Source organism: Siphateles boraxobius, unplaced genomic scaffold (genome assembly GCF_051911475.1).
Source record: "Siphateles boraxobius isolate OS27281-9 unplaced genomic scaffold, OSU_SipBor_1 125, whole genome shotgun sequence".
In the NCBI taxonomy this organism is placed as follows: Eukaryota; Metazoa; Chordata; class Actinopteri; order Cypriniformes; family Leuciscidae; genus Siphateles; species Siphateles boraxobius.
Genome location: NW_027508728.1, coordinates 1,038,409 through 1,058,708, shown reverse-complemented (window position 1 = coordinate 1,058,708; position 20,300 = coordinate 1,038,409). Strand labels below are relative to the sequence as shown.

The 20,300-nt window shown below is 38.4% G+C and overlaps 1 protein-coding gene across 2 annotated transcripts; it reads right to left on the bottom strand.

The window, feature by feature from the left end:
- Positions 1-315: 315 nt before the first annotated feature.
- pitx1 (paired-like homeodomain 1) lies at positions 316-15,876 on the bottom strand. Of its 2 annotated transcripts, none has more exons than XM_077224967.1 (4): positions 15,703-15,876; positions 3,171-3,278; positions 2,203-2,405; positions 316-1,443 (listed from the first exon to the last, which is right to left on the bottom strand). In XM_077224967.1, exons 1-4 carry the CDS (start codon positions 15,812-15,814, stop codon positions 907-909), a joined length of 960 nt encoding a protein of 319 aa, XP_077081082.1. In that variant the 5' UTR covers positions 15,815-15,876; the 3' UTR covers positions 316-906. The 2 variants fall into 2 exon arrangements, with proteins under 2 accessions (XP_077081082.1, XP_077081090.1); XM_077224975.1 differs by lacking the exon at positions 15,703-15,876 and adding an exon at positions 6,154-6,323.
- Positions 15,877-20,300: the final 4,424 nt, after the last annotated feature.

The window sequence follows — 20,300 nt, the reverse complement described above, 5'->3', positions numbered from 1 at the left end:
TGTATGATATTGTCAAATATCATATATGGGCATATATTACTATGTCGATGTCTAATTTGCGCGGAACTGAAACCTGCTTACAAGTAAAACACAGGAAAATAGCTGTGTGAATTAAAAAAAAAAATAGTTGAGATACACAGGGATATTTAGCACAGCTTATTTCGTTATATGATTGATTATATTAATAAGAGAAACAATATTTTTAAAGTATTAGTTTAAATTCAAAGTTAATGAAGGCCAGGTTTTCGTTCATGTAAACGCTGTCAAGTTTGTTTCATTTAATCAAGCTATTGCCCACATTGATCATTATAATTATTTTAGAAATTCTTTGTTTTGAGGTTTATTCAAACATTACCATAAACATAAGCACAATTTTCAATCAACATGAGTACAACATAAAGTTATAGCTTTGTTATTTTGTCTACACATTCATATAATTTTTTACATTTTTCCCACTCGGAGTAAGCATGCGGTAAATCTATCGACAACGAAACAACTACGAGGACAGAATCCAGACTGTCGATGAGAAGCACGAGGACAACAAAACCTCTGCAAGACAATTAATACAATTAAGAGAACTGGACTCAAACACAACTGAAGACTATAATCTACTGCGGCCTTTCCCGCGCTAACTGTGTTCACGGTTCCCACTCGGAGATACCATCATTTTCAGTTTTGTTCCACGTTTTATATTTATGTACAATGTATGAGTTTAACTTGTCTTCAAAACGTTGCAATCCAAATAATGGATTTAAATTGTTGTGCAAGTTTATGTAAACACAGACAATCCGCATATTCCTTTGCAAAATGCCGAACGCCTCTAATCCAGCATGGTTGTCGTTTCTCCAGGTATCCGTTCATTGCAGTTTAACTGCTCAACTGTTAGGGTTAGGTCAGTTTAACTGGTCAACTGTTGTACTGGCACGCGTTCAGACTCGAGCCGGGACTCTGAAGACTGCTGTATCCAAACGACGGGTGCTGCTTAGATTTGAGTCTTAAAGTCGCGAGGCTGGAGTTGCACGTGTCCCTGTACACGCTGTACGGAGAGCCCGGAGGTCCATACGGGCATGTGGACGAGCTCATCGCGGGACTGATCGCGGAATTATTCAGGCCGATGTTGTTGAGGCCGGTGGTCGGCATGCCAGGCACGGCGGAGTGTCCCATCCCGGACGCCATACTCATGGTTGAGATCGAGGTCGGGGCGGAGAACATGGACTGAGAGGTAAGGGGACTCATGGAATTAAAGAAGGTAAAGTTCTTCGTGGACAGTGGGTTTGGGGCCAGTCCTTTGTTGGTCCAGTTGTTGTAGGTGTAGGCCGGATACACGTCATCATAGGGTTGCATTAATCCGCTGAACTGCGGCAGGTAAGTGTTCTTACACAGGTCCATCTGCTGGTTCCGTTCCCTCTTTCTCCATTTCGCCCTTCGATTTTTGAACCAAACCTAGAAGAGGAACGCCAATGCTATTAAACAGATCAAAACGTTCGCTCGAAGCACATGGCCTAACAGTAACTATTCTTGCTTGCTGTTCTATAGTGATAATCTGCATTTGTTATGCGAATATCGCCCTACTTAATTTATCATTTTAAATATCAGCGAAATTATATTTTCATAACCATTAAAAATAATGGCATGTAAAATGTCGAAGAGTGTAGGGCTAATACTACATTAATGTCGATAAATTAACCGTGAAATGTCGAACATGATGAACGTTTTAATTCTAAATCCCCTCAGTATCAGAATAGTAAATGTGGGTCAGAATCTGGTTCTGGAATACTGCGGCATTATCTAAAAGATCGACCTCTTGAGAAATATTTGTATACATCGCTGAACAAAACGCAGCAAGACTATATAGCCTAGTTTTAGAGATTTTAATCCTTTAAATAATGAAAAACAACCCTTAGCCTGCGTTTATTAAAAACTTACAGGCTACATTTTACTATTAATAACAGGATAATGACTGAGAATGCAATTGACAAAAAAGAAACACTTTTTAGAACTACCAAGACTTGATAAACGATTTATTTAACTAATAAAATATGTAATTTTACGTTTAGTGTTTTGTGATTGTTCAGTCGAAATAAGTATAACATATTCTTCAGACTTGTCTTGAAACATAGGCTCATCCTATAAGCTGAAATGTTCTGAGGCATATGTCCTGAGAGCATGAGCAGTGCGGTGTGTGTGTGTGTGTTCTCGTACCCGGACCCGGGCCTCGGTGAGGTTGGTCCACACCGCGATCTCCTCTCGGGTGCTCATGTCCGGGTAGCGGTTCCTCTGGAAAGTGGCTTCGAGCTCCTGGAGCTGCTGGCTGGTGAAGTGAGTCCTCTGCCGTCTCTGCTTCTTTTTCTTGGACTCATCCGAATTTCCATCGTCGCTTTTCTGCTCGACAGACCTCTCTTTTTCTGGGGAGAATAATTTTGAAATCTGGTGAAATCTAGAGCTCAGTCCGTAGCGCGTATTTTTGCCGGAGATTTGGAAGGAGAAACGAGACGAGAGTCGGACAAAAGGGAATAATGTAATGATTCTGTTGCACAGTGCTCGTCAATCCACAAATATGCAAACAAGGCTTATTAAAATGCGGCTATGGAACGGAAACTATTTGCATACAGTTGGCCTACCTACGTACAGCTATGTTTATATTTTAAGTTTTTTTGTATCTTAAATATCAAGATAGAAGTTAGCCAATAGGCCTATGCAGTGGAAATGTTTTAAAATCAGGCCTAGTTCATTGTTGTTTACAGAACTACATTAATGTTTGCCGTTTATACAACACTGTCATTAAAACGCATACTTGTAAAATTTACAACAGTGGGAATTTAAACCGCGTTTTTTATATGATCATAACGGATAGACTTACATAGAGATTTAAGGACGTCATATCTGTAGGCTAATTCTAAACGTGAATTTCTATTTAGTTTTTAAAGTTTGCAAAGTAGCAAAAGGCCAATGTGCATCAAACACTGCACGGTTTCTGCAAAACTAGACTGGAAAAACAGCTAACAGTTACTATTACAGCTAAACAAATGACGCACTAAAATAAAACATTTTGCACATGTTAGGTATGGAAACATATTTTTAACGTGTGAATGTAAGCGTTTGGTCTGAAAGGCTGGCTTGCGTGTGTTTTCGCTCTCTGTATGGTTATGTAAATGCAGATGTGTGTTTACCTGCGGTTTCATTATCTGAAGACTCGCTGCTCGTGTTCTCGAGAGTTTCTCTGGTGCTGTTGCTTCTCGGCAGATGGAAAGATGAGGCCATGTCCACATTCAGTCCTCCTTTAAAACAATCATGTGTTATTAAATCTCTTCAGCGGTGTGAAGCCAGCGTCAGCGGTCTCGCTAAGCGATTTTACAATGAATAAGCCCGTGAACAGCCGCGATCTTCTGCGATGTTGTCCTCAAAACTCCCGCAGATCGGCTATATTCCTGAAGAGTAGATGTTCGGAGTGAACGAGTGAAGTGTCCAACAGCAGGACCCACCCCTCCTCTGTTCACCCCAGTCCCACCCACAGAGGAAAAGCATTTTTCATACAAGTCAAGTTTTTCCTTCAAAACTTCTCCGCCGAGCTTCTGGCATTATTGTGTATCAGAAACAGTGTTTTTGGACTCAGTCTGCAGCGCCATGAACAGTAAGAGGCTGTTACTTCAACAAACAGCTGATATACCAATGTCCAGACATTTTCAAACAAACAAAAAACATATTATCCATAAAATCCATCAGTGCTACCGCGCTTTTTAGCAGGTAGCCTGCAGCCCTCAGAACCACCGCTATAATTAACATTAGCTTATTATTGTTTTACAGAAAGGATATTCTTGAGGCCTAACTGTGCACGAGCAATTGCCAATTACTGTTATTGACGTGCAGTTAATATCAGTTATTGAAGCAATGTCAGTTTTTTCTTCTTGTTTTTAAGAGTCTAACATTCCCATTTGTTCATATTTGGGCTTTTGTTTTTTTAACCAGCAAACCAAACGTGTGTTCAGAAGAAAAAGACTTTGAGGTTCATGAAGTTTCATGATGTTTAGGATTAATGCATTCATTTTACATTTTTTTTTCTACGAAAAATGATTAGTAGGCTAGTTTACCACTATCGCCCAAACCATGACGTATAGTTTAACACAACCTAAAACTGCCAAATAATATGCAATCTAATATGGGCTTATTGTGACAGTTTCCTGTCACTCAGAGAACATCTCGCTGCCAGGTGTGATTGTTCTGTTAAGGTTTATTGAAGTTAGTGGCGCCTGCTGTTGGTGAGAATATAATGTTGATGATCCATAACCTGCGAAAAATAGGAAAAGGGCCTTTTCTAAATGTTCACGGCACAACTTTCTCATAGTAATTAATTAGAAGATTCCACAATTCATATAGGCTACTGTAAAAAATAAAAATAAAAAAAATAAACCAAGTCTACTCATTTGACCTACTTTATTATTATAATTATTATTATGTTGCATTATTATTCTCATTATATTATTTTACAGGCTGCTTTTTCTTCCACAAACGTTAAACAAATAATAGCAGTTGATTTGACAGCAGAATGCACTTGTTTCTTCTTATGTTATATTAACACATGAGCTATTTGCGTTATACTCTTGTAGGAATTACCCTGGATACATTAAGCACAAGCACTTCATTCACATGTATTTAAATCATCTTCCAATGAAAATAGCAAAAACACTATTGTCGACGAAGACCTAAAGATTCCTTCCGCTGGCTTGCAGGAGAATTATAGAAATCCATCTGTAATTCTATGCCAATGCGTGTACTGAATAACAGAAAATAACAGTAATATTGGTGCCCTCGAATGGGTTGATATAGGCCTATATATAAATATATATATATATTTTTTGTAGTTTAATTCAAGCAAATAAATGGCAAATAAATAAATAGTTGTATGTTTATAACGAACACTGAAGATAGACGCGTGGAATCATAGTTCGTCTAATATGTGCATTTGAAAAGTGTGGATTAACATAAAACTATCATTCAGAGATGTTTTATGAGCAGGTAAGAATATATTTGCGTATTTTAGCAATACAATTCTTCGGGTTGTTCGCGCTCACAGCATCACTTTAACATCTGTGTCAGACCTGAAGCAAAATGTCTAAAGATGCATGCAAATTAAAGACAAAACAATAATTTCAATTTTCTCTCTGAATGAAAGTTAAAACGAATATCGCATATTACCAGTTTAGCCTTTTCAGGTTTTAGCCTTCCTTGTGAATTCAGTAATAAACTACAGTTTAGCCCAGTACCTGATTGACTAAATAACCCGGATATTATTCGACAAATAAATAGGCTATATGAAAAAATATATATAATTTAATATTTTAAGGAGGATTAGAAGACTGGATTTAGAAGACTTTAAGGAAGCCTGTAAATAAACGCTGGAGGACAACAAACAACTTGTCTTAGTCGTGACCGCAACTTGGCTGGAAGGCTGTTATTATTATTATTATTATTAGCCTATTATTATTATTATATATTTTTTTTTATAAGAAGAATTAATGCGCTGCTTGTGAATTTAATGACAACTGAATAATAAGCATTTATTTATAGCAATGCGTAAATACGTCAGATGGTTAAGTGTAGCCTAATTCATTTCAGAACTATACTACAATACTAAGATGTTATTTTTTGAAAACACTCGAGCTCGCGCACTCATGCAAACACACACATTCTCCAAACTTTTGAAAACGTGACAGTGTCCCAAGATAACACTCTGAAACATACTATAATCAAAAGGCTTTTGTTAAATAATGATCACCTCACTCGTGAAATATGTAGGCCTAAAGAAACATAATCCTGTCTTTCTCTCGTTCAAGCAGCCACATGCACCCGCAGGACAGTGCACGAGCCGCAGTGCACGAGCTGCAGACTCCCGCGGTTAAACTTGCACACTGTATGCAAAGCACGCGCCCTAATACTGCTACATTCGTGTAATAGTTTGTATATTCATTTATTTATATGAATTGCTTTGCATAACCACATGTTGACCAATTTATCGGGTTATAACAACCTATTATACAAAGCGAAAACAATACAAAATATTACATAGGCTAAGATAATAGGCTATATAAATAATATTACAGATACTGCATACTACATATTTCCAAACATTGTTAAAAAGGAGGAGCAATGACTCACGTTTTAGTTCTCTGAAAGCCTGTTTGGTTCCTTTTCTCGTGTGTTAAATCGTCTCCATGCATTTATAATATATAGTTCCTCAAATGTGTGGTTGTTGTAAGCGACGTTGAAGTTTATGCGCGAGACGCGCGCCGGAGCCTCTATCCGGTACGCGGAGCGATCGTGACGTCACACCCCCGCGCGCGGTCCGCATGACGTCACTCGCGCATGCCTGACGGAAGATGAGTGACATCTCAGTCTGTGGTCACTCATGATTTCTTCTATAGCTTTATTTCCACTGTGCTAGGTTATTTAATTTTTTTGTATTTTAGTAGGCTATTTGAATAGCCGTTTTAAAGTAGGCTATTTTATGAGTAGTACAAACATTTTTAAGACAATGAATTCTTCACATGTAAGCTATTTAATGTTAGTTCAGTAGATCACATTTTTAGGAATGGATTTAGCCTACTTTTAACTATATACGGTCTCAAACGAAATGTATAAATGAATGAGTAAAAAACAATCGCTAAAAACAAGATGCTTTGAATGAAAAAAAAAACAGACAAAGTAGGCTAGGCTAAATAAAAGAATACAAAATACTAAATATTAATATGATGAATTATGCAGTGTTATAATTAATTCAATTAAATCTGTGATTATTTGGAGATCGTTGTCATGTTCAGTTCGTAGGCTATATTTCTTATTGTTCCGAAATTAAAATACAGATAAGTTAATCACACAAACATTTACCCAAGATAGATTATAACGCACTGATGGAATAATTGTAGAAAACTTTAATGAGTAAAACAGCTGACCCGAACCCTTACATTCAGTCCTTGATTTAATTTAGCCCATGCCACCAATAAATTGACGTTCACCATTAAATTGTATCTTCATTTATTTTGTTTTTCAATTAGTAAATCCATAAAACCATGAGCGAACCGAGCCTTAATATTTCTTACAGTTTGATGAAGCTCATAGATTATAAACGCTGTACGAACTCTTATAGGCCTGCGCTTCCATCTTTAGCCTGCACTTTTAAATATGTTTGTAATTTTTGTATCTCAGGAGAGTTGTGGCTCTCTAACACATTTGCTGTTATTATGCATATGAGATAAATGCACCGACAAATAAATTATTGCATGTTTAAATATCATCTTGATTTACAAACGCGATTATTAATAGTCGACTCGTTTGAAATTGTTCACCAGAATTATGACAGCACAGTTTGCATCGACGGAGGTCATGTGTCATTGGAAACCATTTTGATAGAAGTGGTGTAATTGTTTTCTCCATATATTGCCTCGGCCGTCTGCCGTTTGCTCTGAAAGTGTGTTATTGTAATTCCTGAAGGTTTGAGAGTCTCGGCGAGTGTGTTTATTTGCTGAGATTACAGTGTCTGACCTCCATCACACTGAGTTGAGCTCGAGCTCTCCTGAATCTGCTTCCTGACACACTCAATGCTTCTGTGTGAGCAGAACACTCTCAACACAGCTCGCGATTACACATATTCTCTCATCTGTTTGAATTAGAATTATTATTGCTATTTGTTAATGCATTTAAAGCAGCTGAGAAACCGTGTAAGGAATAATTCACGACGGGCCGCTGAATGATTGAAAACGCACATTATAAAGCGAAGTCGTCGTGCATTATTTTACAATAATGGAGTAAATTAATATTCTGTGCACAACGGGTTCCATTTACCAAGACATATTTTCCCACGTTATTTCAAGACAGAGAGATAGAGAAACAGAGCGCGTAAGAAAGAATAACCCATAACACAGGTATCAAAACGAGTTCTTCTTAAACCACAATACAGATGATATTATTATTATAACACTGTAATTAAAAAATATTCTATGTCATTCATTAATTTATAATGCTTAAATTCAACAACCACTCTTCAAGTTTTTAAATATGAAAAAAAATTATATTATTATAAATAAATAATATTTAAGTATTATTCACATTAATAATGAAACTGTGTGTGTGTGAGAGAGAGAGAGAGAGAGAGAGAGAGAGAGAGAGAGAGAGAGAGAGAGAGAGAGAGAGAGAGAGAGAGAGCGAGAGAGAGAGAGAGCAGGAATAAAACACGCGCTTGATAAAAAGTAATTTCGTGAAAAAGAAAATGTACACTCATTTTTATCCTGCTGTTTGTCGTGTGTTTGTTTGGTCATGTCTCTCTGGGTTATTTTAGCAGCAAACATAATTAAAAAAACTGGAAAATGAAATAAATTGACCTGTAATGCTGGTCTGGATAAATAACTTTACTGGATGTAGAAATAGTTGTCTCAAAATCACTGTAATCGAAGTGAAAAAAAATGTTAAAAAGGTCAAACTAAGGCTCTAACTCCTGGAAGAGCCAGAAGCTTTTGCGGTCTCTCTGAATGTTATAATCAGAGGATATTGGCACAGGTCAAAAGGACAAACTACTGATTTGTCATAAAGAAAATCGTGAATTTTCCAATTCTCTCATTGTGTTGCAAGTTTGATACTGTTACTATAAAACGTTGTCAAATAATTGGATAAGAAATTATCAAAGTTTTTGCCACTAGGTATTGCTAATTACATCATATGTATAATTCACACAAAAATTTGGCTCCAATATCTCTGTGTTATGCTGATTTAAAGTGCATATTATGCTATTTAAAGACTCTTCATGTTGTTTTGAAATCTCCTACAACAGGTTTACATGCATCAAAGGTCAAAAGACATTTCCATTTTCTCATAATATACAATGAACATCATCACGTTTTCAATGATTCTCAAATGACTGGATGGATAAATCATTCTCTCTAAATCCCTCCTTTCCTGGAGCTTTGATGGCCTGTGCTCTGATTGGCCGGGCTCAGTCTGTTGTGATTGGGCTACTCTACTCTGATTGGCCACGCTCAGTCTGTTGTGATTGGCCTACTCTGCTCTGATTGGCCAGGCTCAGTCTGTTGTGATTGGCCTACTCTGCTCTGATTGGCCAGGCTCAGTCTGTTGTGATTGGCCTACTCTGCTCTGATTGGCCAGGCTCAGTCTGTTGTGATTGGTCTACCCTGCTCTGATTGGCCAGAGGGCTCAGTCTGTTGTGATTGGTCTACCCTGCTCTGATTGGCCAGAGGGCTCAGTCTGTTGTGATTGGTCTACCCTGCTCTGATTGGCCAGAGGGCTCAGTCTGTTGTGATGGGTCTACTCTGCTCTGATTGGCCAGGCTCAGTCTGTTGTGATTGGTCTACTCTGCTCTGATTGGCCAGACGGCTCAGTCTGTTGAGATTGGTCTACTCTGCTCTGATTGGCCAGATGGCTCAATCTGTTTTGATTGGTCTACTCTGCTCTGATTGGCCAGGATTTTACACGGTTAAGACAGTAACGATGATGTTGATTTTACCATATAAATCTGAGCGCGAGTCGATGAGGAAACACCCGAACCTCCATCACAAAGACGAGTGTTTCTCAGTGATACGCTACTCAGTTTGAGGAACATTATGCGATGTTACAGCTGTAAATCCTCACCATCAGCATTAACAAGATTATTTTCATCAAAAAACTGTGAAACTTTCACAATATAAAACATAAAATGACATATTCGTTTATGCAAATGTATCTTCTAGTGATGTAGAACCGTAAAGCATTGGTATTCAAAACACAAACTACTCATAAAGGCGGTTCAGAGTAGGGCTGCAACTAACGATTATTTTGATAATCGATTAATCGGACGATTATTTTTTCGATTAATCGATTAATCGGATAGAAATTAAATTAGATTTTTTTTATTATAACTAAATAAAACCGTAAATCAGGGTATTTATGTGTAAAAGTGTACTTTAAAAAGTGCAAAAGCCACACATTGAGTTTTACTAATATCAATATTTGCATTGTTTTTAATGATAATTGCTGATGGCAAGTTGACAAACATGATTATTGTTAAAAAAATGTTTTAAAACAATTTTTGTTAAAACAAATTTACACAGACATGTTGTTCAGATGTGAATATCTGAACTAAAAACATCTAAAATATATAATTCATTTAATTTTTATTTAAAATTAATTATATATAAGGAATATAAGGATAAAGAATATAATATATATTATATATATAATATATAAAATAATATAATATAAGGATAAATTGATTAAATAAATATAGAAAGACTGAAAACAATTGTGTGAACGTAGAGCCGCAGTAGATCGCGTTTGAAAAACAATTAAAACTTAGTAGACAAATGCTATAAAAAGAGAACGGAATGGAGGTAACGTTACCCAGCAAGCTAACAGGCTTGAGTAAAGGACAGGAGAAATTATGCATTAGTGCACAAGCATTCGCTGAAAACCACTGAGTACAGTGACTAAAAAACAATATTTTACTGCTGCTGTTATTAACTGCCTTTGTATTTAATGCTTCACTTTGTAAACACCGTTTTAATTTAACCTATTTCTGCGGTAGCGCTATTTTAATCCATCACTTACGTTGCGAGCGAACTGATTGCACAACCTGATGATCGAGACAAAATACAGACATCCCGGAAGTCCCGGGAGTCTCCCGCATATTGATTGCGGCTACCTGATGCCCGCGAATTAGTTCAAACTCCCGAAATCTAGAGCGCGCAAGCAAGAGCGCGCATGCGAGACAGAAGAGACTGCTCCAAACCGTGTAGCGCGCGCGCTCGGCAGAGCGCCTGAGGGAGAGAGACCTTGCGTGTGTGTGCGTACCAGTAAACGCTCCCCGTGACGTAAGCAGACCAACTAATCGATAATGACATTCGTTGACAACGATTTTCATAATCGATTATAATCGATTTTATCGATTAGTTGTTGCAGCCCTAGTTCAGAGTTGATTCTTTCTTTTTGGAGACAATAACTTTATTTATCGTGCATTTTCGACTTTACAACTTTGCAGAACGTTTCATTCACAAATAGCTATATTACACACTGCATAAAAGGAATATTCTAAAAACCATAACGGGGCACTTTAAGCAATCATTCATGCAACAATATGTGAATCGTTATGTTCAGTAACTAATGAAACCTGCTTTATTAGAAGTCAATCATCATTATTACTACTTTGCACGGTAAGTGATTTGAAAAAACTCCCAATCATTCAACTTCAGCAAATATATTGTTCTGCCGACATGAATTAGACCCAGCGAACAAAAATATGTTCTAAGAACGTTTTGCTAACGTTCCCATTAAGTTGTGAAAATGCTATTTCTGAATGTATCTGTAAAATTCAGAACGTCCAGTTTTTTCTTGGTTATGCAAAACATAAAGCGAACATTCCATTTCATCATTCTTATTATAGCAATGTTACTTTTGAATGTTCCCTGAACGTTGTGAAACATTTAAACTAAATAAACATTCAACTAAAACATTTTTAAAAAAATTCCATAAACGATGTATAATGTTTTTATGCTAACGTTATTAAAAATCATGTAGGCTAACTTTTAACAAACGTTCTATTAAAGTTACTGGAAAAACGTTTGTTCATAACTTTGAGAGAACCTTGACAGAACAAATGTCATGTTTTTATTCATGCAATCAAAATATTTTATTTCCAAAGATATGAATTAATTTAGCAGTTACGGCATTGTAAAGCACATTGCAGTACGGAAACTACATTTGCATTTATTGCATTTAGTCTAAAACATTTACATTTATACTGGATAAAATAAACAAGTTACTTTTTTTGTTTAATTATCAAAACTCCCTAGTATGTTTTGGACAATTTATTATACTAAAGGTAGTGAAAACATTTATTTATGTCAATGTACTTAACTTAACAGCTTATCTAGCTTGTTCTATGCAAGCTATTTTAAAAGCTTGAGTTCTGAATATTTGCTTGAGTTCTGAACCCAAGCTTATTCCACATTTCTTTTCATGATTCTTTACGTATGCATGCGTGTGTTTTTAAGATATTTCACACACATAGTAACAGAATGTAGTTGTATCTTTAACTTCAGTCTGTTTCGATGGGAGGAAACACTCATTCGTGGGAGCTGAGCATTTCTACGCCAGTATTCTGGGCTCTTTATGTGTCCTGACAATAAGATTTATCAAGCAAACATTACCGTTGTGAAAAATACATATTTAAACAATTTTTTCTCGGACAAACAAAGAGACAAAGTAAAGCAAGGGCGATGTCAGGGTTAGGGTTAGTGAATGTCCCGTAGAGGAGTGTAGTAGTCTCGCTTCAGGGCTCCTGAATAAGGGAAGAAGGTGAGGTCTTCACTGGAGTCCTCAGAAGAAAAGCTCACTGTCGACAGAGACAAAACGCTGGAAAGATGATTAAAACGCTGTCAGGGTGTGTGCCGAAGACAGCCAGAGACTCAGAGAGGTGCACTTCCACTGAACAAATACAGAACACACAATATGGCCGGAGTTAGAGAAGTATAGCAAGACTCTTGCATTGCCACTTCTGTTAGGAATCAATTATCTAAATAAATAAATAAGCTCTTGAGCACTTTGCAGCCCTCAAGTCAAGTCAAGTCAAGTCAAGTCACATTTATTTATCTAACGCTTTTTACAATACAGAGTGTTTCAAAGCAGCTTTACAGAGATAACAGGAAAATAATGCAACAAAGTTTGTTTCCAGAAGAAAATAGCGTCACAGTCCAGCTTAAGTTCAGTGATGGTTCATTTTTGTTTAAAAAAAGTTATTCATTTAGTTTAATTTATATATATATATATCTAGCCGCTCTGGAGTAAACTGTGATGTCATCGTCCAGCTCAGTTCAGTTCTTGTATAATAGTGTCAATGCAGGCAGATCAATATTATTGTTGAATATTAAATTAAGTGTTAAATTTAATGTCCACAACTAAGCACGCTAAGCCAATGGCGACAGTGGTAGGAACCAAAACTCCATCAGTGACAGGATGGAGAAAAAAACCTTGGGAGAACCCAGACTCAGTTGCTCCTCTGGCCAATGAACAGTGTATGATTATGATTCAGGCAGCATTACAGGTCAGAGGTCAGATTGGTTTGGAACAATCAGAATATTATCCAGTTCATCTGGTTTAAGATCATCACACCGGGTTGGAGACGAGTTTGTTGAGGATCAGTGCTGATGGCTGTCGTGTCGATCAGGCCTTCGATGAGAATCTAGTGGACACAATCTCTGCTGACACTTCATGGATGCGTTGTGGTCATGTGCAGGCGCAGGTCCACCATCTGATCTGGATACGGCCCGGGTCCGGCTGATTACAGTTAAACTCGGAATAAGCAGAGAGACTAATATTAGCGTAGACGCCATCCTTCTTATGATGTACCAAGTACATCAGGATATTTGGGAAGTGTTCCCGGTTCCGGCTGATCTAAACTATGCAGTATTATAATCATTTAACTGATTTGAATAATAGGAATGTATAGAGTGTTATGTGTATGCCAGGTTGAAGACATGTGTTTTTAGTCTAGATTTGAACTGACAGACTGTGTCTGCTTCCCGGACAATGTTAGGAAGATTGTTCCAGAGTTTTGGTGCTAAATAGGAAAAGGATCTACCGCCAGCAGTCGATTTATATATTCTAGGTATTATCAACTGGCCGGAGTTTTGAGATCGCAATAGACGTGAAGGACTATAATGTGTTAAGAGCTCGCTCAAGTACTGGTGAGCTAAACCATTTAGTGCTTTGTAAGTAATCAGCAATATTTTAAAATGTATACGATGTTTAATAGGGAGCCAATGCAGTGTTGACAGAACCGGGCTAATATGGTCATACTTCCTGGTTCTGGTAAGAACTCTAGCGGCTGCGTTTTGGACCAGCTGTAGTTTGTTTATTAAGCGTGCAGGGCAACCACCCAGTAGAGCATTACAATAATCTAGCCTTGATGTCATGAACGCATGAACTGACTCTTCTGCATTTTTAATTGAATGCATGTCGTAATTTAGATATATTTTTAAGATGGAAGAATGTGGTTTTACAGGTGCTAGAAACGTGACTTTCAAATGAAAGATTGGTATCAAAGAGCACCCCCCCCACACACACACACACACACACACACACATATCCTGGTTCCTAACCGATGACGAACATATAGAATCTCTATTTTTTCAGAATTTAGTAATAGGAAATTACTAGTCATCCACTTTTTTATATCAGCTATGCATTCCGTTAATTTGGTGGATTGGTAAGTTTCGTCAGGGAAATATAGATTTGAGTACCATCAGCATAACAGTGAAAACTAATGCCATGCTTCCTAATGATATCTCCTAAAGCATGTGTGTGTGTGTGTGTGTGTGTGTGTGTGTGTGTGTGTGTGTGTGTGTGTCATGTACAGAGTGAACAGCAGCGGTCCTAGTACTGAGCCTTGTGGTACGCCATACTGAACTTGTGATCGATAAGACATCTCTTCATTTACTGCTACAAACTGATAGCGGTCAGATAAGTATGATTTAGCCCTCAAGGGCGAGAGACTAAGTGAGAGATAGGCTTGCTTCAATAGTCGTTGTCACCAGTGTTACCAGTGTTCAGAACCAACACCAGTTACATGTTGCCTTTCGCCTTTGTCGCCATTTGCTTTTGTCTTGCTTAGTTACATTTAGTTTAATATTCAACAATAATATTGATCTCCAGCATATATAATCTGCTGCATTGACACCATTATATGAGAATTGAACTGAGATGGACGATGACATCACTGTTTTCTCCAGAAAACAGTGTTTTTATGCATTTTTACATTCATTCCAAAATAATAACCAAAGTCAGTAACATTTTAACCAATATATATTATTTGTGAACTGATGTATTGTTTTTAATTGTGTTGATTGTTGACTGATGAAAGTAAGTCATGAAGATGATCTCTCACTAAAACCCCACAGTCATCATGTTTTCAGGAACTTCAAGTTTGATTTTGTTGTGACAAAGCGCTGAAATCTGAGAGGCTGTTTGTGTACTTAATCTTTAATTAATCTTTCCATTAACACTGGAAGAACATAATCTGAGACGATTCCCTGTTAGCTGGCAGTCACTGACAAAACCAAAGTGTCTGTATGATGCCTGTTAATAACCAGATCTGCAAAAGAAGAACATGGGATATATTTATAAAGCCATTAACTGCTAAACAAAAATCAAAACACTTTCCACTTTATGTCTCATATTGTATTTTGGGGTTGTTGTGGAAGAACACAGAGCATCAACTAAAGTCAGCTGAGAGCTAATCTGTGCAACAATAAGCACAAAAATGCTAATAATGAAGAAGACTGGGTTCTAGTGTAAATCTGCCATGAACTGAGTGTAAGAAACAGTATAATCTGTTTGATTACTGAAACGGTAACCTGGTTATTGACATGTACTGAGAGACTGAGCATTCCAGCCTCTTTCTGTCCAGAAATGCATATGTGTCTGGAATACAATTTACTGCCGGGTCTGGGAATTCAACATGCTCCAGATCTGGGAAACCCTCTCCAGTGCCACAGCGAGGAGCAACCCTGCCTCTTTATCTCGATCTCCAGATAAAGCGCTATCTGCACTCGTAAAGCTGCTCGCAGTGTCTTTAGCCTTTAGCAGGAGCACTTCAATGTCACTGAGACTCAGATAAAGCTCAGGCCAAACACAGGCTCATTTAGAAGGCCAATAAAAGACTGGTACCTGGGAACGATCGAACTCTTCCCTGTGTTTCTGTCCGAGATGAACGGCATGAGATCTGGATATCCTCACAGGGAATGGAAACTGATGGTTCTGAGCAGAGCAAGACACGCATGTGAAGAAGAGCTGATATACGGCTCGCATCAGACACTCAAACACACGTGGTTTGTTATAGAGCGTTTCTGGGTAAGTTTCCACTCTTTAACTGAGTGGCAGATGTGATTGGCATGCAGAAAAGGACCACAATGTTGGCAGCTCATTTCCTTCCCATCAACGCTGTTTTCTTAGGAGAGAAGCCCAAACATGATTGGCCTGTTTATTCGGGAGAATACGCCTTTGTCTGGGCGTCCCAGGTAAGATAAAGGAGACAGAGAGAGAGAGGGAGTTAAGAGCGCTCCTTACAGGACCACCAGTGTTGTGTGTGTGTGTGTGTGTGTGTGTGTGTGTGTGTGTGTGGCCGCGTTCGCTGTGTGTTTGTTGCTGGGTGTGTTTGTGTACACATGCAAACATGTGTGACTAATTCAGGCAGCAGGACTTTGTATGGGATCATTGAGTGAGTTAGGAGGTGTAGTAACTCGATCACTGTCACTCTGCACATTTACTCTGGATAACCCAGTGGAAGAACAGAGTGTGACGTCACGGGTCCAGAGCAGAAGAGAAATCAACACTACACTATATACATTATTATTTTATTTTATATTATTATTTTTGAGCCCTTTGTATATTTTTTTGTGTTATTTTTTTCAGTGTTTGGGTAGTTTTTGTGTTACCCAGATCCTGGGTCAGGCACGACAACCCTGAAGTTAGAAGTTCAATAACTTCTAAATGTTTAAATTTGACCTTTAATATTTGTTTAACAAGCTTAAAGGCAATATGTAATAAAAAAACTATATAAAATATGCTTTACTGTAAAATTAGATCGAAAATAAAGGTATTATCATGTAAACCAGTGGTTGTGTGGAGTATTTTTTTTTAAATTTAGAGGATTTAAGTTAATCCGTAAACATTAATTCATGTATGAAGTTAAAAAAAGAATCTAGTACTATAGTACAAATTATGCTGGGTTAAATAAACAACTCAATTTAATGGGTAAAATTAACCCAACATGTGTTCTGTCCTATATTTACCCAGCCCTTGGGTTGAAAACAACCCAAATTGTTTTTTAGAGTGTAGACAGTGACTCCTGGAGACTCGGTAAGAATATTTCTTCCTAAATATTGCTTCATAAATGTAATGAATTATTATTTATTAGTATTTATAAGTGTCAGAGCTATCCATGCACGTTCATTTCATAGCTCTGGACTCAATAACGGACTCATTAGTTTCTGAAGAACTGTGGGAGAAACTTCCAGCGCACTTCTGAACTCCTGAGCTCTACTGGGGCAGAACCCTTAAAGTGTTCACTTCTCAACTCTGTGCCCCTTAAAGTACTTTAACGGCACATATCAACTATTCTAACTAACTGTATATCACTGTATGCACACTCTGCTGGATAATGGATGCTGCTATGCATTAAAGCACATGGTCAGGTTTATGTTGAAATACATGTACTAAAGAGCAACGTGACACTGGCCAATGACTTCTGAAGTATATAAACTTATAAAACACTAAAAACAATAGCTCAGCAGAAAAGAACTTGGTGTGTTTCTGATGTGAGTAATATGAAGCTGGCACACTTCTCCTGCAGCTCAGGCCTCACAGTTAAACTAAGGAAAATATTCAACTTAGACTCACTGGAAAAAGGATCCTCATCATACATTTTGGCAAAACTTACCTAGAAAAAAAATTAAGGTACCTAGCCATTCAATTCACTGCAGTGTTTAGCTGAAGTTAACACTAGTGGCAGTCATTTTCACACAAATTATGATTACAGGGTCAGATTATGGATTCCTTGCACATTATATGTTATGACTTAGAACACTTTTACCATAGTGCATGGTGTGTAAACAAATAAATGTGGATGTTAGCATAACCAGCTCCATATGTAAGGATTTCCTGGCGTAGTAAAGTTGCTCGGTTTGATCAATCCCGTCAGACACGAGTTGCCATAAAAGACTTGTAGAAACAAGATAAAATGGCATTAATACTCCAGCAAATGTGTTTTATCTCATCTTTGCTTTTGTTAACACTAGGTTAGGTTTGGTATAGTGCTACTTTCGGTTAGCATTAACCTCTAGCATTAACCTACACACCAGACGTTTAATTCCCGAGCTGCCGCGATATAGGCTACGACAACCAAACGTTTTATTATTATTGCCAGTCAGATTATAATCAATAAACATGACAATAATCACTTGCATATCATAATATTTGTTTAACATTTTGTTAAACATATATACGACAAACAAACACATAAAAAGAAAGGAAAGAAAGATATTCTTTTTTTTTTAAAAAGCTTCACATAGAGACTTCGTCATGCTTTTCATCAGTAAACCGTAGCTATTAAAGCCAACATGGTTCTCCTGGTTGACCCGTATCCGCCTCAATAGCAGCACAAGTGTTTTACAACACAACATCAACACAATAAATGCACTGAACCTAACAATTATTCATTTTAATGCAAGCACATAGTAGTTAAAGACGGCTCAAGGGTGACCAATGCTCTAATGCACAGACGGGCATCTGTCTGTTTTGTGCTGTTAGTTAAGGTCTGTCCTCTCCTGCTCTTGCTCTTCTCCTCGGCCTGTACCTCCTCCAGGAGACGTGCAGTTCAGCAGAAGGGCTGTGGGCCGCTGAACTGAAGGGCCATATTTCAGGGCCGGAGAAGCGGACAGGCTTTGATCTGAGCAGACGGCGCTGGGATGGTGATCAGGTCAGCACACACACACACACACACACACACACACACACACACACACACACACACACACACACACACACACACACACACACACACACACACACACACACTCAGTGCTGAGCGATTACTGCACTCTACTGCAAAACTTCACTCGCTTTTACACATTCTGTTGGTTGAATTGTTTAACCCTGAGTAACAACAATAACATCTCACTCTGTGTGTGTGTGTGAGTGTGTGTGAGGTTCTTGAGGTTTATTCTCGTGTTACGCATCACGTTTGAGCCTCTCAAGAACCAATGAGGTTCATTCTCGTGTTACACAGCACGTTTGAGCTTCTGTAAGAACCAATGAGGTTCATTCTCGTGTTACGCAGCACGTTTGAGCTTCTCAAGAACCAATGAGGTTCATTCTCGTGTTACGCATCACGTTTGAGCTTCAGCAAGAACCAATGAGGTTCATTCTCGTGTAACGCATCACGTTTGAGCTTCAGCAAGAACCAATGAGGTTCATTCTCGTGTAACGCATCACGTTTGAGCTTCAGCAAGAACCAATGAGGTTCATTCTCGTGTTGCGCAGCACGTTTGAGCCTCTCAAGAACCAATGAGGTTCATTCTCGTGTAACGCATCACGTTTGAGCTTCAGCAAGAACCAATGAGGTTCATTCTCGTGTTACACAGCACGTTTGAGCCTCTCAAGAACCAATGAGGTTCATTCTCGTGTTGCGCAGCACGTTTGAGCTTCTCAAGAACCAATGAGGTTCATTCTCGTGTAACGCATCACGTTTGAGCTTCAGCAAGAACCAATGAGGTTCATTCTCGTGTTACACAGCACGTTTGAGCTTCAGCAAGAACCAATGAGGTTCATTCTCGTGTTACACAGCACGTTTGAGCTTCAGCAAGAACCAATGAGGTTCATTCTCGTGTTACACAGCACGTTTGAGCTTCAGCAAGAACCAATGAGGTTCATTCTCGTGTTACACAGCACGTTTGAGCCTCTCAAGAACCAATGAGGTTCATTCTCGTGTAACGCAGCACGTTTGAGCTTCAGCAAGAACCAATGAGGTTCATTCTCGTGTTACACAGCACGTTTGAGCCTCTCAAGAACCAATGAGGTTCATTCTCGTGTTACACAGCACGTTTGAGCTTCAGCAAGAACCAATGAGGTTCATTCTCGTGTTACGCAGCACGTTTGAGCCTCTCAAGAACCAATGAGGTTCATTCTCGTGTTACACAGCACGTTTGAGCCTCTCAAGAACCAATGAGGTTCATTCTCGTGTTACGCATCACGTTTGAGCTTCAGCAAGAACCAATGAGGTTCATTCTCGTGTTACACAGCACGTTTGAGCTTCAGCAAGAACCAATGAGGTTCATTCTCGTGTTACACAGCACGTTTGAGCTTCAGCAAGAACCAATGAGGTTCATTCTCGTGTAACGCATCACGTTTGAGCTTCTCAAGAACCAATGAGGTTCATTCTCGTGTAACGCATCACTTTTGAGCTTCTCAAGAACCAATGAGGTTCATTCTCGTGTAACGCATCACGTTTGAGCTTCTCAAGAACCAATGAGGTTCATTCTCGTGTAACGCATCACGTTTGAGCTTCTCAAGAACCAATGAGGTTCATTCTCGTGTAACGCATCACGTTTGAGCTTCAGCAAGAACCAATGAGGTTCATTCTCGTGTAACGCATCACGTTTGAGCTTCAGCAAGAACCAATGAGGTTCATTCTCGTGTTGCGCAGCACGTTTGAGCCTCTCAAGAACCAATGAGGTTCATTCTCGTGTAACGCATCACGTTTGAGCTTC